General features: G+C 48.7%; 1 protein-coding gene across 2 annotated transcripts in view; it reads left to right on the plus strand.

Moving 5' to 3' along the window:
- Nucleotides 1-12,404, plus strand: part of MKNK2 (MAPK interacting serine/threonine kinase 2) — a 40,126-nt gene extending 27,722 nt beyond the window's left edge. For both annotated transcript variants that reach the window (XM_077332042.1, XM_077332043.1), the window contains exons 11-14: nt 2,045-2,239; nt 3,275-3,439; nt 5,130-5,173; nt 6,056-12,404. In XM_077332042.1, coding sequence (XP_077188157.1) covers nt 2,045-2,239; nt 3,275-3,439; nt 5,130-5,173; nt 6,056-6,314 — 663 coding nt within the window. In that variant the 3' untranslated portion in view covers nt 6,315-12,404. The remainder of the gene's footprint in view (nt 1-2,044; nt 2,240-3,274; nt 3,440-5,129; nt 5,174-6,055) is intronic.
- The last annotated feature ends 5,455 nt before the right edge of the window (nt 12,405-17,859 follow it).

Consider the following 17,859-nt stretch of genomic DNA (forward strand, 5'->3'; position numbering starts at 1 on the left):
TTGATAGATGGGAGCTAAGAGAGAGTCCTGGGGTTGGAGGTGGGGGGGGGGGGGGGTGGAGCCCGCTCCTTTGAACCAGTGGTCTTTTTTTCCTGGAAATGCTGCATCCTTTTTATAGCTCTTGGCCTGTGTCCCTCTGGTCTTGGCCAGAATGCTTCTGGGAAGGAATGTCCTTGCTATTTTGGTGCTGGGTGACACACAGGTTGGCGGGGGCAGCCAGCGTTGTCTGTTGGCTTTGATGTCCGGAGCACAGGGAGGGGCCTTCTCGTGAGCAATGTGTGCCTTAACAACTAAATATTTTGCTGGTTCAGCCAAGAAAGCTTGTTGTGGCAGGCAGAAAGTGGCTACTGAGAGTCCTAATTGTCTCCTGTCCCCCCCCCCCCCAGGTTACTCTGCAGCATCTGGTATTCAGTGATACGCTACCCCTGAATTTGGGGCTTTAGTTCTTTATCATGGTCGACTGATGCTGTCAAGAGTTTGCACCCCACAAGTAACGTCATCTTGTGGCAGGGAGTTCCACAACCTTAACTATGTTGCATGCCGAGCTTCTGTTCATGGAGCCCTGAATCCGTTGTTGGTCAATTTATCATTGATCCTGAGTTTTTATATCGGGAGAGGACTTCTGCTTTCCAGTACTTACTAATCCAGGACTGAATCTGCACGGAGCTTTTATTCCAATTTCAGGTCGATTCAGTCCCTGCTGTCTACACTGAATGCGATTTTGATTTTGGGCTATTTAAATTTTCCCTCTGCAACAAGCATGCTTGATCCAAAGTGACCCTACCTTTCCCCCGCAATCTCCTGGAGTGGACATAATCTTTGATATTTGAAAAGTCGGCATGAGTAAAAGTGCAGCTCTCTGCTTTCCCCAAAAATAACTTGCTGCCAGGCCTCCAATGCTGTAGAAAAGCCTTGATTGGCCAGGGTATCAGTTCAAAGGCTTCCTTTTTCCCAGGTTACGAGGCGTCCCTTAAAGGGGAAGCCCTAACTTTTCTCAGCAGAGGTTTTAGAACTTCTCTCTGCAGATATTTTCCTCTTGGATTTATTCCTTCTCCTCTGCTGTCTCCAATTCCCCCCCCCCCATTAAAGAAAAAGAAAGAACCTCCTGCTGAGCTTGGCTCCCTCCCCTCCTTCTGAGCTTCCCTAATTCTGTGCAGAACACTTTTCTTTTTCAATGGGGGAGGGGTGGATAGAGGAAGACCTGAGTTCAAATTGATCTGAATTGAGCAGGATCCACAAAGGAATAAACAAAGTAAGTGCAGAATCAGCCCAGTTTTCTGCTTCTACTCTTGTGGTGGGAAAAGTTAAAATTGGGTATACCCCCTGCACACAGAAGTGTGTGAATGGAGACGCCCGACCTGTTTGAACCAGCGAATACCTTTGGAATTCTCACAGAGCAGAACCACAAAACCGCTGCCACCTGATGGATCTGGGGATCTGTAGAAGAAGCCCAAGGGAGAAGAGCTGTAGTAAAAATACTCGGAGGAAGAGGGGCGCAAGAGTATAAAACAGGGAAACAGATTTATTTAAATCTGTACAGCCCAGGCTTTCTCAACCGGGGTTTGTGACAACCCTGAAAGGGTTTCCCAAATGGGTCAGAGTTAGCGAAACATTTAGGGGCGGGTCAACATGACCATGTGACCACATATGGTCATGTGGACCCGCCTCTCCTTCCCCAATTGGCCACTGATGGGCCTGGAGGTGGTGGGAAAGGACAGGGAGGGGCCCTGGCTGGGCGTGGACACAGCGATGCTTCCCAACCATATTCTGCGCTCCTGAGGTTCCTCCGGGCCTGAAGAATGTTTCAAAAGTTGAGAAAGCCTGATGTAGCCGATAAATCTTCAGTAGCAGATCAGATTTTGGGCTCTGCAAGAGCCCCACCTGCCCCTCCCTGTTCACTTTTCAGAAATACTTGATGGACGGGGCAAAGAAAGGTGTCCGCAGGTAACACCTGTTTGGCCCCCATTTGAGCTTAGGCCCTGAACAAACTGCTGATGGTTCGAGGCCTCAGTCCTCCTAACTCCTGCTTGCTTGTCTTTTGTAGTGTGGCTCAGCGGAGTACATGGCCCCGGAAGTCGTGGAGGCGTTCAGCGAAGAGGCCTCCATCTACGATAAGCGATGTGACCTGTGGAGCTTGGGGGTCATCCTCTACATCATGTTGAGCGGCTACCCACCCTTTGTGGGGCACTGCGGGACGGACTGCGGCTGGGACCGCGGGGAAGCCTGCCCTGCCTGCCAGGTAAAAAAGCCCCACACCATCACAGGAACTTTCTAATTGCATCTCCAAATAGAACAACTACCTAAAATCTGTTGGGGTGTGTGTGTGTGTATGTGTGTGTGTGGGGGAAATATGCGTTCTGCTCCCTAACAAGCAAAGCAGGGCCTATTCTGCACACAATAGATAATGCACTTTAGATTAGTAGATTTTCCTGTTCCGCACAGGAAAATCCAGCTGCCAAAGCACATTGAAAGCGCAATATCCTATGAGTGTGGGATGGGCCTAAGACAGATGGACCCAGCTTGTGGCTGCATTTTATTACAGCCTAATTATAGCCAGAGGTTTCAGTCTGTGTAGATCTGCAGTGATCACAGCTCTTATATGATCTCTCCCTCCTCCTTCCCTCCTGGCTACCTGGCCTTACCCCTTAAAAGTGGCTGCAAAAAGATCACAGCTTCCCAAAAAAAACCCATTTTTCCAGCAGTGCCAAGCCTTAAACGGATTCCTTGCAGTTTCTGCAAGCAGCACAACGTCAAAGCCATCTGTCAAAGGAGAGAGAGAGAGAATGTGTGTATGTGTGTGTACTTGCTGCTCTTAGCTGGCCTCCCAGGAGTGGGAAGAGGGTACACAAGGGAGGGATGAAATCCAAGAAACATTTCTGCTTGTGTTCCTTTGCTTTCAAGGCGACGGGAAGGGGAATAATTGGAGGAATTGTACTTTTAAATATGATACACAAGAAAGAGAAAACAAAATGCGTGCTGAAGGGATCAAAATCCACATAGAAGGAAAATGAGATCCTGAAGCCACCATGAAGCCCCTGCTGGCATGCAGAAAGGAGAAACACACCCAGCGGGAATGCCGAGTAGAAGCAAAGGGAAAGGCTAGGCAGGGGTCGTCACGCTGCGGCCCTCCAGATGTCCATGGACTACAATTCCCATGAGCAAACGCTGTAGTCCATGGACATCTGGAGGGCCGCAGTTTGACTACCTCTGGGCTAGGGCATAATCAGCCTTTGACTGCCCAGTGCTAATACTGGTGCCATGTCTCCTTTTGCAGAATATGCTGTTTGAAAGCATCCAGGAGGGAAAGTACGAATTCCCCGATAAGGACTGGGCTCATATCTCTTTCGGAGCCAAAGATCTCATTTCGAAGCTCCTGGTGAGGGATGCAAAGAAGCGCCTGAGCGCGGCTGAAGTCCTCAAGCACCCGTGGGTGCAAGGGGTGAGTAGTTTGGTTTCTTTTCCTGTCTGCTCCTTCGGTGCGGAAAAAATCAGTGGCCCGTTTCTGCTGCTCCTCTGCGCGGCCCGAGTCTGTCTTTGGCACTTCTCTCGTCTCTCCCCCCCATGTCTGTTTTTCTTTCCTGCTGTGAAGCCAGCGTAATTTTGACGTCAGTAAGTGGCAGTTTGCAGCATAAAGTGGGCATGTTTAGAAATTTCCTGCAGACTGCGTCCTTGGAAATGGTAAGGTAAGCTGCTGGGGGGCACAGAGATCTAGGAAGCTGGCAGTGCAAAACAGAGGACGGAAATTTCAGTGAATGTTGAAAAGGGATGAAATGGGGCCTCTCTGGAAACCTGGAGGAGAGCTGAATGAGGCAGGCAGGTACAGGTGAGGGCAGGAGTTGGGGTCCTTTAGGGCGGGGGTCATCAACCCCCGGTCCGTGGCCCGATACCGGGCCGCCGTCAGCCGCACCTGCCTTCCCCCCCCCCACAGTGAGAAGCTCGGGGAAGAGGCAGGCCCGGCCACCAGCACACCGGCGGCACGCACGTGCAGCTGCCGCGCATGCGCGTTTGTGCCCCCTGGTCTTGGGCTGTCTCAGGCTTAGAATGGAAGTGCTGGATTTTTTGGATTCTACCCTGAAACCATTAAAATAGCCCATATAGGAATGCTGGAGATTTGACAAAAATGATGTGCTTATCATCATGGGGGATTGGAATGCTAAAGTAGGAAGCCAAAAGATAACCAGGATAACAGGCAAGTTTGGCCTTGAAGTACAAAATGCAGCAGGGCACAGGCTGGTAGAATTTTGTCAAGAGAATACAATGGTCATAGCAAACACTCTTTTCCAACAACCCAAGAGACGACTCTACACATGGACATCACCAGACGGTCAACACAGAAATCAGATTGACTATGTGCTCTGCAGCCAAAGATGGAGAAGTTCTATACAGTCAGTAAAAACAAGACCAGGAGCTGACTGGGCTTCTGATCATCAGTTTCTTGCTGCAAAATTTAGGCTTAAATTGTAGAAAGTAGGGGATAATCATGGATGATTGAAGAAGAGAGAGTCGTCTTTTATACCCCACTTTTCACTACCTGATGGTCTCTCCAGGCAGCTTCCAATCGCCTTCCCTTCCTCTCCCCACAATAGACACTCTGAGAGGTAGGTGAGAGTTCTGAGAGAACTGAGACTGGCCCAAGGTCACCCAGCTGGCTGCATATTGAGAATCTGGGAATCAAATGGAGCTCTCCAGATTAAGAGGCCGCCACCCTGACAGCCCGCTGATGGGGCTCATTTTTCTCTCATGTGCAGTGAAAAAAACAGAATGCAACCAATGGCCAACAGCCAAGTGTACCCGAAATGAGAGAGTTCTCTTGACCCTTTCACTCCCAGATCCTTTTGCATGCAGATTTAAGATATCCAACAGGATTCACCGCTCCTCCACATGAAGCCGGTAGACAGACCTGAGGCCATTTGCAGTTCTTTCAGAGCTCTCAGCCCTACCTACCTCTCAGAGTGTCTGGGGAGAGAAAAGGAAAGGTGATTGTAAGCCGCTTTGAGGTTCTATAGTAGAGAACAACAGGGTGCAAAAACCAGCCCTCCTTCTTGTAATGAATCGTGGTTGGGAAGTTTTGGCAGACAGTTGTGATTTTTGGAATTGTAATCCCCCACCCTCTTTTTGGTCTCTTTCAGTGTGCCCCAGATAATACCCTCCCAACTCCAATCATCCTTCAAAGGTGAGTGAATTCCTCCTCTCTCTCCCCTGAAACTTTTGTTCTTTTAGGCTTCTTCCAGAAATGCAGAGATAAAAGTAGAAGTTGGGTCTAATCTGTGGACGTCAATTGAAAGCAGTATATTCCAGCATGAGAGCAGTAGGTCAGTGGAGCCTCCCTGTTCAGGAGCAGTCTCCGTTTAAGTACAAGACAGAGAAGCAAACAGGAAGGTCTGTTGCGTTCAATCCCCACTTCCAGATTTTCTCCAAAGCATCTGGTTACTCACAGATGGAAACGAGATGATGGATCTTAGTAACCCAGAAGTTCTGTTCTTCGATTGACATTTTAGTTGGTTTCACTGTGGAGAACTGAACTTCAGGGATGCAAGCTTCTTGTCCTTACGGCTGTGTTAGATACACTTGAAAAAAAGGGGCAGTGCTTTTGCTGAAATCAAAAGCTGCATATGCTAAGCAGTCGAAATAAACCAGAATTATAGCTCGTTGGCTGTCTCAGTTTTCTCTGATCCTTGTCCAGGGAGACCCGGATGGCATATGTGGTTTTGCCTTCCTTCATTTTGCCCTCATGATAACCCTGCCAGGTAGCTGAGGCTGAGGCAGGCCCGTTTGTTGCCCACTGAGTTTCAACGCTGAATCTGGAATTTGAACCAGGGCAAGCCTGGAAGCAGCATCGCACCACTCTAGGATTCAGCGGAAACTCTATGGTAAAACCATAGAGTTCCCACTGAATTCTAGAGCGGCATGACGTCTCATCCGGATTTGAGCCTTCACTCTCCCCACACTTCTATTGGCGAAATTTCCATTTTTCTTCGTGCAGGGATGCATGATGGGGTGCGAGATCAGCTGACTAATTCTCCCCCACCTTTTCCCCCCACCTCTGGCCTTTCAGGAACAGCAGTGCCAAAGAGCTGACGTCTTTTGCGGCGGAGGCCATAGCTGTCAATCGGCAGCTGATGCAGCACGAGGAGGAGGAGGCGGCCACCGAGGAGTCCCGCCTCATTGTCATTAAAGCTACCTCAGGTTCTATGCAGCTGTCGCCCCCTTCCGAGTCGAAGCTAGCCAAGCGGCGGCAGAAAACCAGCCTGGCCAAGGCCGAAGTCAGCCAGCATCGGGTCGCCCCCTTGGTCCTGGTGGGGGACCGCCTCTGACTCTTTCGCACGCCCTCCTCTTCCATGTAGATAAGCCTTCTCTTCTTCCGTTTTGTTTTCCTTTTTTGGATGATGATGACAATTGGGGGGGGGGTCACTAGCGAGCAAGATCAGAATTCTCCAACATTGGCTGGTTCCCAACATTCCCCCTTGTTTCCTGATCTTGTCGCCACTGGCTTTACTATTTTCTCTCTCTTAAAAAAAAAAAAAAGGTATTTAACGCCCCCTTGCCCCTTACGAGACTTTTGGCTTCCCCCAAGGCAAACGCTGGCAATTTGTAATGCGTCATTTGCTTTTTAAAACACCCTGTTAACCAACCTGTTCCTGTGTCCGCCCCCCCCCCCTCGCCCCAGGTTGCTCACTCCCGCTCTGAAAGAAGGAGAGTGGAATTAAATAGCGACTGTTTTTCTTTTTCTTTTTCTATTGGCTCACTTTTTATACTGTGAAAAGGGGAACGGGGGGGGGGGAATCTCCCCCTAAAAATCTCTCAACTTTAAAGGTAGCATTTTAACGTTCAGGTGCGCCGCTTCTGTTTTGTGTGTACGTGTTTTCCATGTGGGTCTTCTGATTTCTTTTCCCTTTTTAAAAAGAAGCACCTGGATTCTGACTCATTTATGTTTGTGTGTACGTTTAGTTGGGTGGGGCACAGAAGGGCTTGGGAGGAGGGGGCACACTGGGGGTGTCTTGCGAACCTCAGCACTGCTTATCCTTTCCTGCCCAGCCTTTTGCTCCGTCAACAGGGTACGGTCTAGGACAGGGGTAGTCAAACTGCGGACCTCCATATATCCATGGACGACAATTCCCTTGAGCCCCTGCCAGCGAATGCTGGCAGGGGCTCATGGGAATTGTCGTCCATGGACATCTGGAGGCCCGCAGTTTGACTACCCCTGGTCTAGGATTTTTGCGGGAACATCCCAGACAAGAGGGCGGGTGGCTGAATCTGTATGGGAGCCCTCCAGATACCCATATACGTGGTGGGCAGTGGGGCCCAAATTACAAATCCAGTCCTTTTGTGCCTATTTAATTTGCAATCTTATTTTTTGTTGTGTGTGTGTGTTTTTTTTTTTACGGGGGCCAAGCTAGACGTGATTTTGGCAGAACTAACTTGCTGAAGGGGGGAGGTGGGGGCTGTCGGGTTCTGCAGGTGGGGGAGCCCCCCTCCCCAGGCCAGCTTTTTGTGGCTGTCCCATGTGCATTTCTTTTTCTAAAAAGAAAACTGAACACCCCCTCCCCCAGCTGATTTGGAGGTAGGATGAGAAGAGGGGATGTGGGGGTCTTTCAGCTTGGCTGGATTGAGCGAAAAAAAGCTACCATGGAAAAACCTAGAAAATGGGTGCACATTTAAATATCTTTTGATGGTGGGGGGGGGAGTCTACAACCCTGGGGGCAAGCTGTCTTTTTGCTTTTTTAAAGCTGCCCTCAACAGGGCCAGCGTGTTCATGCCACTGGGTGGCTTTTTTTCTGAAGGATTTGCATGTTACGAAGAGTTCCTCGTAGATCAACAATGGGGCCAGTTTGGGAGGGGGGGTGTTTTTTGGAATATGAGATAACCAACACTGGCTCACTCCACCTTTGCCTCATGATAGAATTTTCCTGTTTGCAATTTTTTTGTGTTTTAAACAGAACCTTCCAGATTTTTTTTCCCTTTGCAACCGAGAGCAAGACTTTTGAGTTAGAAAAGAAGGGCGCTGCAGGGATATCTTTTTCTCTTCCCCCATTCTCTGCCCTCCTGCCCCACTGCCCCACTTCAAAATATGTTTTTTTTTCCTTAAAAGTGATTTTTCACTTGGCTTGCCTTCTTTCCAAAGAACCTTTGAAATAGCTGATCCATGCCGGGAACCTCTAACCTGTTTTTCTGGCCCGGCTCCCCTCTTTGCTGAACTACAGTCCCCATTGCTCCTTCGGGAGAAGCCATGACACTGAAATGCGTACAAAGCTCATAAGGTAATCCTTCAGCTGGTTGCTTTTACTGCAGTTGCTGGGAGGATTAGTTGGGCTGGCGCATTTTTAGAGAGGGGGGTTCCGGAGAGCAAGTGGAAACCTTCTGACAGCCTACCACTGTGTGTGTCGAGAACCGCTTGAAGCATGAGGAAGTGAGAAACCATCCTTGTGTAAAGCATGTTTTATTTCCTCATGGTGCCAAATTTATTTCCTCATGGTCCCTTACTCATTCAGGCACGACCCGGTGGGTTTTGTGTGTGTGTGTGCATGCACATACACTATCTTTTTGGAACAAAAGGTCTGGTACTTGTGAAAACTGGAGAGTTGAAGCCAAACATGGACTTCCTGCATGGCCAGCTTTCCCAACAGGCTGTGTAGAAGGAGCAGCGTAGCTGAGGGATGCCCTGGCTTGTTCGCTTTTTCTGTTTTGTTGTTGCCATCGTGGGAAAATAGAGATCCTTTGGGAAGGGCAGGAGTCCTGTCTTTGCCTGACTTGTGCTGCACAGTCCTGTTTCGTAAACCGTGTAGGGGCACACCAGGGACCGGTCCTCACTGGTAGGAGAAAATACAGACTCTGTCCTCAAGGACAGGCTTCCTGGCTTCTTACTGCAACGTTGATTTCTGGAGCTCCTTGGAGACTGCTTGTGCTCATTGAGGTTGCAGGAACTTAAAGGAGAGAATTCCCCCATACCGCGCCCCTTCTGGGCATCCTAGAAGTCACTTCCTCAGGGCCTGCAAAGTCCTAGCACTCCTCCACGAGGTGTAGAAAGTAGCCCATTTGAGGGCCCTGTGTAAGTAAGCATGCGTGCATACATACATGGGAGCCTCACATATAGAAGTGCACCCATGCATGTGGGGACACTGGCTCTGCTGGGGCCGCTCTCCAATTTCGCACTGACTTGTTGCTCGTGGTTGCTATCCTCCTGCGTGTCTGCAGATAGCCAAGCCTCCTGTGCCACGCTGCACGGTTGGGGGGGGGGGGAGGAAACTGGAGCACTGCATGAACTGAGATGGAAGCCCCCTTGTTGGCTGCAGAACTGTTAAATCACGGTAGGGTTTTTTGTATTGAGGGGGATGCCACCTACAGCCCTGATGTGTGGTCCCAGGGATTGAGAACCTTTGGTGAGGCAGGACGTAGGGACCACTTAGCTTAGCTGTTCCACTTCCCCTCAGAGGGGGTGGCCCCAGCAGAGAAGTCGGAATTGGGAGGAGAAGGGTGAGCTCCCACAGCACGGCCACCATCTGGCGTGCTCGGCTGGGAAGGCAGTCTGCCACCTCTCTGTCAGTCTTGCTCCTACGGAAACACTGGCGCAGCCGGCTGTCGGTTCAATTGTGCAGGGATTGTGGTCTGAGTGGGTCCAGATGTGTTTGGAAGGGGGCAGAGGTGACTTCTTCCAAAGAGTTGCCTGTGTTGCGCTTGGCTGTTGTCCACAGGGCTGCCAAAACCACTTGGATCGTTCTGGTTTTGCTCCCCCAGGACTGAAAGCCCTGTCTAAACCTCTTCATCCTGTCTCCTCCTTCCAAGTTAACTGTGTGGATTGTGGCTTCTGTGAACTTAAGTCAGGTGACACCTTCTTGCGCTATGAAGGGATAAAATTTGCCATGCTGAGGTGGTTTTTGAAATGAGGAATCTTTGAGCAACACCATGGTCAGTTCGAAACGGGCTTAACTTAGCCAGGGTGCAGACCGGTGGTAGCGGCGGGGGGTGGGGGGGGTGGGCGGCCTCTGCTTGGACTTCTTTAATGATGCTTTTTTTGTTTTGCTATTTAAAAAGCGACCAATTTGGCCCCTGTTCAGTTGGGCTCATCCAGGCACCGCTGCTCGGGGCCCGTGTCTGCAATGGGTTGGGCACGCTTTGGGTTTTCTTTTTTCTTTTTTCTTTTGGAAAAAGTTTTTAAAATTGCTTACGAGACTATGCAATCGGTTTGTTTGGAGAAAGTAGCAAATTACTTCTTGGAATGCCTGAACACGGATGGTTTCGGACGGAAGCGATAAGATTATTTTGAAAAGTGTTGCTACCATATTTTGAGCTTGCTTGCTTTAAGTTTTTTTTGGGGGGTGGGGGGGAGGTTGATGAAAAATATACTTGAACAACATAAAATTGTAGTCTTTACTGGAAGTTGCGGACTGGGGCATGAGAGAATGCAGAGACAGTTCCCCCTTGACTGGGATGGGCATTCTTCATCTTGGGAAGGGTCACTTGTGTATTTTGGCAATGCCTTTAGCTCTTGGGCCAGCGTTTAAACAAGCTTGGAGAACAGGCAGATGACTCACAGCGCCTCGTCCCTGCTCCGGGGTGCTCTTGAGGGCAGCGTGCCGGTGCAGAGATCTGCCTGGTGCTGCAGCGAGATGCCATCTCCGGAGTTCTGTGGCCGGGATCCGCTGGTGGTTTAGCTCATATTCGGAACTGGTTTTAAGTCTGACGATATAGAGTGGAAACCAACAACAATGAGAAAATTGGGTTTGTTCCTGCTTAGTAGTAAGTAGAATCTGTGCAAATCGCAGTCCCTTTTCTTCAAAACGGAACAGGCTTTTGCCCATCCTCGTGGTTGAGCCAGCTTTTTCAGGAATTGGTGCAGTGGCCCAGGATGTGTTTCTGTACCCTGTGTCACCTGCATTATCCAGTTTATACCCCCCCCCCGGGACAGATGCCTTGGATCTTGCTCTGTAGGGCAGGGATGGGGGTTGCTGCAAGCTGTCCCAGGATAATGCCCCAAAGCTGGTCTTTCACACATTTCCCCCCCCCCTTCGTTCAAATAGGTTCTCAGGTCGATTTCAGCGTGCAAAGAATCTGACAGGTGGTCCTCCTAGGTTGCACCTGAGATTCTTTTTAGTCAAATGAACTGGACATGGTTGCAAAGTCCGTAGAATCTCAAGATACGGGCTCTGCAACCCTTCGATGCACCAGCCTTGCAGACCGAGCGTGCTTTGCTCCAGACTGCCTGCAAATGTCTCATTTTCATTTGTTTGGGGGCGGGGGGGGGGGCTTCATTCATTTTGGGACTCAGTTTCCACCACCGCCCCCCTCTGGCCTCTAGCACATGAGCAAAAACCTGTTTCCTCCCGTCTCAACGTCTATTCCCCGGTCACCCCGCTTAATGATGTGCACCTTTGTTTTTGGAGACGTAAGATGGTGCTTAGATTTCTCTCTTTCTACACGAGAGATAATGATAAAACTTCTTTTGTTTTCAGAGTCTTCCAGGCTTGGGAGCACATTTCTACCAAAAAATGCTAAACCCCCTTTTGAGCTTGTCGTTAACCTCTGCGGAGGAGAGTTTAGAATTCTCTGTCGGGGAATTCTAAGCTTCTGCATCCTGTGGGGATGATGCCCTTGCTCAAATACCACAGCAGTCAGACTTTGAGCTTAAAGTTCCTAGTCCTTGAGGAAACAGGCTTTGCTCTGGCTAGCGGTGAATGGAAACTCCTGAATGCCTCTGGACATCCCTACAAGCAGTCAGTCTCAACATAGTATACAGAAAATGGTGCAGTTTTTCTCTTCTCTCCCCTAGCTGCCCTTTATTTTCAACGTTCTGTGAAGATTTCTGTCCCTGCCTTATCTAGAATGGTGTTAACTCTTTTTTTTTTTCTTTCCGTCTGTGTTTTCTTCTCTTTCCTTGGGAGTGTCTGTCTTGCAAAACCTTTTTCGTGTTTTGATACCTCCTTTAGGTTTCTTTCTAGCTGCAAAAGGGGGGGGGGATGGATGCAAAACTTTGATATCATCTTCCTTTCTCTCCCCCCCCCAAGTAAGTCAAATGTTAGAAAACCGGTTAGTAACTTTTTTTTTTGAACTAAATCCTACTTTGCATTCTATGAGAAAAAAAATAAGTACATGAGAAAAAGAGGTCTGTGTGCCCACCCCACCCCCCTTCTGTAGAAGACTGCCAAAGGATCGTGTTTTTTGACATGAAGTCACCTTAACATGCTACTGAGGGATGAGCACTCAGTAAGGGACTGGTTTAAAAACAAAACAATAAAAAAAAACCTTCAAAAAAACCCTTATAAAAAAAAACAAAAAAAAACCAAGCACTTTATTATATGTACCAGGTGAACTGATACAGCTTGATGGAACTTTTCCTTTGTAACACCTTGTTGATGCCAGAATTTTTTGTATTCTGTTTTGTAAGAATTTAATAAATGCATTGAAACACAGGGACGAGTCTTCTCTGTTTCTGAAAGTTTGTTGTTGTTGTTGTTGCGAAGTCGTGTCCGATCCATCGCAACCCCATGGACCAGGGGTAGTCAAACTGCAGCCCTCCAGATGTCCATGGACTACAATTCCCATGAGCCCCTGCCAGTATTCTAGCCCATGGACATTTGGATAGCTGCAGTTTGACTACCCTTACCATGGACAATGACCCCCCAGGCCTTCCTTCCCTCTACCATTCCCCAGAGTCCATTTAAGTTCGCACCGACTGCTTCAGTGACTCCATCCAGCCACCTCATTCTCTGTCGTCCCCTTCTTCTTTTGCCCTCAGTCGCTCCCAGCATTAGGCTCTTCTCCAGGGAGTCCTTCCTTCTCATGAGGTGGCCAAAGTATTTGAGTTTCATCTTCAGGATCTGGCCTTCTAAGAAGCAGTCAGGGCTGATCTCCTCTAGGACTGACCGGTTTGTTCGCCTTGAAGTCCAAGGGACTCGCAAGAGTCTTCTCCAGCACCAGAGTTCAAAAGCCTCAATTCTTTGACGCTCGACCTTCCTTATGGTCCAACTTTCACAGCCATACATTGCAACTGGGAATACCATAGCCTTGACTAGATGCACTTTTGTTGGCAGGGTGATGTCTCTGCTTTTTAGGATGCTGTCTAGATTTGCCATAGCTTTCCTCCTCAGCAGCAAGCGTCTTTTAATTTCTTTGCAGCAGTGATCTTGGAGCCCAGGAAAATAAAAAAGTTAGAGCTCTGAAAGTTCCATAAATGGTGGAAACTGAACCTACTCACCAGATCCCCCCCATACCCATGGAGCTTCATCCCATCCCTGCCACCAAGTGAAGCACGTGGGTCACCCACCAAGTGAGAAGCGTTCTTTTCCCCTAGAGCAGAGGTAGTCAAACTGCGGGCCTCCAGATGTCCATGGACTACAATTCCTATGAGCCCCTGCCAGCGTTTGCTGGCATGGAAATTGTAGTCCATGGACATCTGGAGGCCCGCAGTTTGACTACCTCTGCCCTAGCTTGTAGGTTGGCAGTTGGAGTTATGCCTTCCTTTTGCATCTATTTGCTCACCTAGCTAACTTACTGTGCCAGGATAAAAGCAAACAGCACCTTAAGGATACAAGAATGCTGCAGGATCAGACCAGCGGTCCATCTAGTCCAGCATCCTGTCTCACAGTGGACAACTGATTCCTCTGTGGGGACCACAACAAGGCATAGAATCCAAGGCCTTCCCCTGACGTTGCCTGCCGGCTGTGGGATTCAGAGGTTGACTGCTTCTGTAAGTGGAGGTTCCCTTAAGTAACCATGGCTAGCTTTACCCGCCATGAATCCATCTAATTTCCTTTAGAAGTTCTATATTCCTGCGGTGGTTGCTACATCCTCTGACAGTGAATTTCGCATTTTAATCCCACTCTACGTAATGTAGGCTTCTGTTCATCCTGAATCTACTACCCACTGGCTTCTTTGGACGCCCTCAAGTTCTGGTATTTTGGGACAGGGGGAAAGAATTCTTTTTTGGCAAATCTCTCCATGCATTTTATAAATCCTTATTGCAGGGGTAGTCAAGCTGCGGCCCTCCAGATGTCCATTGACTACAATTCCCATGAGCCACTGCCAGCGTTTGCTGGCAGGGGCTCATGGGAATTGTAGTCCATGGGCATCTGGAGGGCCGCAGTTTGACTACCCCTGCCTTATTGTGTGTCTCCCTTTAGTCATCTGTTCCCGCTTAAAAGTCCCCAACCAGCTCTACACAAGGCTGCCCTGGAGACTGTTCTAGAAACTCCAGCTGGTTCAAAATGCGATTGTGTGAGTCCTGACAGGGACTTAGTGGAAAGTACATGTAACACCAATTCTTGCTCAGCTGCACTGCCTCCAAATTGGAAACCGAATCAGGTTTGAGGAGCTGGTGTTAACCTTTAAAGCCCTAAATCAGGGGTAGTCAACCTGTGGTCCTCCAGATTTCCATGGAATACAATTCCCATGGGAATTGTAGTCCACTGACATGTGGAGGACCACAGGTTGACTACCCCTGCCCTAAATGGTCTGAGACCCAGATCGGCATACCTGCAGGACTGCCTCTCCCGTATAATCCCCAAGAGATGAGTTTTGGATTAACACCTCAGTTCAGTGTCTGGCCCAAAGGAGGTGAAATTGGTCTCAACTCATTGGGACAAGCTCCTAGGAGTGGTCAGGGACCTTAACCAGTTTCTCGAGGCCCGTAAGATGGAGCTGTTCCACTGGGTTTATGGTTGAGGCCCACAATAACTTCCACCAAGCTAGCTGGCCTCGCCGCAGAAAGGAAGAGAAGAGTCAGAAGACTCCCCATCTTGGACTTGTAGTTGGGGTTGCTTTGTACAATTGGTAGATGCTTTTAAATTTTAAATCTGTATGTCGATTTTACTGCCATCACCCGCCCTGAAGGACTCGGAAGGGTGGATAAGAAATAAAAAATTATTACAAGACCCAACAAGTTGTAAGCTTCCATGGGCTTGTGCCCTTCCTCAGATCTTAAACTTGGTTGGTCTTAAAGGTCCCATTGGACTCCGATATTGCTCCCCAAATTTCTAGGAAGTTTCTTAATTCATAGAATCATAGAGTTGGAAGGGGCCATACAGGCCATCTAGTCCAACCCCCTGCTCAATGCAGGATCAGCCCTAAGCATCCTAAAGCATCCAAGAAAAGTGTGTATCCAACCTTTGCTTGAAGACTGCCAGTGAGGGGGAGCTCACCACCTTCTTAGGCAGCTTATTCCAATTGCTTGTCATAAGTCTCTAATAAAATTGAATCCTTCATTCTAATAATGAGGATGGGGGAGATGAATTTTTCATTAAATGAACTGTAAGTGACACCCTGTAGCAATAACGGAAGAATAAAAAGGTAAAGGTAAAGGTATCCCCTGTGCAAGCACCGAGTCATGTCTGACCCTTGGGGTGACGCTCTCCAGCGTTTTCATGGCAGACTCAATACGGGGTGGTTTGCCAGTGCCTTCCCCAGTCATTACTGTTTACCCCCCAGCAGCAAGCTGGGTACTCATTTTACCGACCTCGGAAGGATGGAAGGCTGAGTCGACCTTGAACCGGCTGCTGGGATTGAACTCCCAACCTCATGGGCAAAGCTTTCAGACGCCTGCCTTACCACTCTGCGCCACAAGAGGCTCTTCGGAAGAATACTTGACTCTATTATACCCCAGAATGTCAATAGTAAAAGGGCAGGTGCACATCTTTGAAGCTGTCAAGGTTATTTTCCATGGTCCCCTTTGCTCTAGTATTCCTAGAGATGGAATTTGAATAATAAAACCCTTTCCATACTTGCTGTGAAAATAAAATGAAAGATCATCCATCGAATAGGCACCCCTCCCCTCTAATTCTGCATTTGTTCCATGCTCTGTTGAAGTTCCCACTTGAGGATTTGGTGCATTCAATAATGAATTTTCTGCTGCACACTTCTGTGTTGCCCTACTGGGGGAGGATCCCCCGGCCCTAAGGAAGAGTGTTACCAATCAATTGGAATTAAATTTGAGTTCAGTTCCCCAAGAAAAAATGGCTGATCTGCAAGGTGGACTCTGTGGCATTATACCCTGCTGAGACCCTCCCCTTCTCCCAAACCTGCCAGGTTTTACTTCACACCCCTCCTCCAGGAGCAATAATGCATGGATCTTTTTTGGCTGCAGGTGCTGGAGTGAGGAGGAGGGGAATCTATGAGTGGAGAGGTCTTGTGTGGTTCAAGCCACTATCTACCCCCCCCCCCCAAATACAAAAAGATTTCAACTGAGTGTGCTCAAGCAGGGTTGGGGAGCTGTGTTTGGGTACGGCTCCCTTGGCTGGTAACTGAGAGGTAGTTAAATTGGCATTATGGGACACTGCAAAGAATGGCCATTGTATGTCCATCTGCCACCAAGCTGGCTTGTCACGAGCCACGAGAGTTCCCCTATGACCAACCTCAAGGGGTCCCCAATATTTTTGAGCCCATGTGTGTCTTAGTAATTCTGTCCTGGTCCAACAGGGACAGCACCATCCACTCACACTGGCAGTGACTTCCAAACTTTTGATACTGGAGTAACCCCTGAAATATTCTTCAGGCTTTGAGTAACCCCAGAAGTGATGCTAGCTGGCCACGCCTCCCTGCCGTGCCCCCAGCAGTCACAATGTGAATAGCATCACTCAAAAGTACTTGTTAGATAAGAAGTTAGTTTCATTTTTGTGTGTGCAGTACTTTGCCTGAGCAAAACAAGAAAGCAATCATCTCAGCTATCATAAAGCCCACCATGCAAAGTGGCAAGTCTCAGAGAATGATCTGTGTGATTTGGATATCCCTTCTAACTTTGGGAGATCTCCAGGCTCCACAAGAAGGCTGCAGTCCGAGCAAGGGGGGGGGGATGAGAGGAGCCAATGGTGGAGTGTAGCAGGTTCATCTCTTCCTTCCCACTCCTTTTCTATTGTTTGTGAATTCAACAAGGCCACTGCAGACCAGAACAGATGAGCAGAAAGCCACTCTATCCTTCTGACTCCTCCCTGTCATTAATATATAATATAAAAATTACAGACATACCCCCAACTAGAGCAACACCCCCAGGGCTCTGGAGTAACCTTTTAACTGGAGATGCCCAGGATTGAACCCAGGACCTGCATGCGGAACAGACGCTCTCTAACCACTGTGCCCCAGCCCCTCCCATTTCAAGTTGGCTGTGTGTTTCAAACCAGGTCATTCTGAGCATGCGCTACCATGATAAAATGCCAATGACCTGTCGGCACAAGTATCAGTGCATGCCACAGTCTCACAACTTGGCTGGATTTGAACGGGGGCCTGCCCCACCCAGAATGACCCCAGGGTATCTGTCATGCCCACCGGAATGCTCCACCGCTCCCATGTGCTGGACACAGACTCCTGGTCCCACTGAATGCTGTAAAACAGCATGGTCGCATGATTTCTCTTGCTGCCACAGTGCAAGAAAATCATGCTGGAAAAGACCCAGAGAAAGCTGGCATTTTTGTTCTTGTTTCTTTCTTTTTTTTTAATGTCAATTAATAAAATATTTGTATAGAGCCCCCCTCCCCCAAAAGTTCAAAATAGTGCAAAACATGTCACTTGTCATGCAATCCACTGGCTGGGAGCCAATGTTCAATCCACTCCAGATATGTACAGAACAGACAACATGGAACAATTTGCCAAGACGCGAATTAACTTGATCGGACCGTTCGGGGTTTTTACTCGGAGGCCGTTTTTGTGATTTTTTTTTTTGCTTCTATTTTGATAGTTTCTTTTGCTTTCGACCACATGCCAAACAGAAATCGGTGAGGACGGGAGAAGAATCAGTCAAGAGGGAGATGGACAGGCGGACCGGAGTGTTCCCTTGAATTTTTGCCCCCTCTCTTGAGTGGAGCAGCTTGCGTCCTGAGCAGAAAATGAGCTTTTGCGAGTCAATGCTCGCTTCTTCAGTTAATTCTTCGGGCAGCAGGA

The sequence above is a fragment of the Paroedura picta genome, chromosome 4 (genome assembly GCF_049243985.1).
Source record: "Paroedura picta isolate Pp20150507F chromosome 4, Ppicta_v3.0, whole genome shotgun sequence".
In the NCBI taxonomy this organism is placed as follows: Eukaryota; Metazoa; Chordata; class Lepidosauria; order Squamata; family Gekkonidae; genus Paroedura; species Paroedura picta.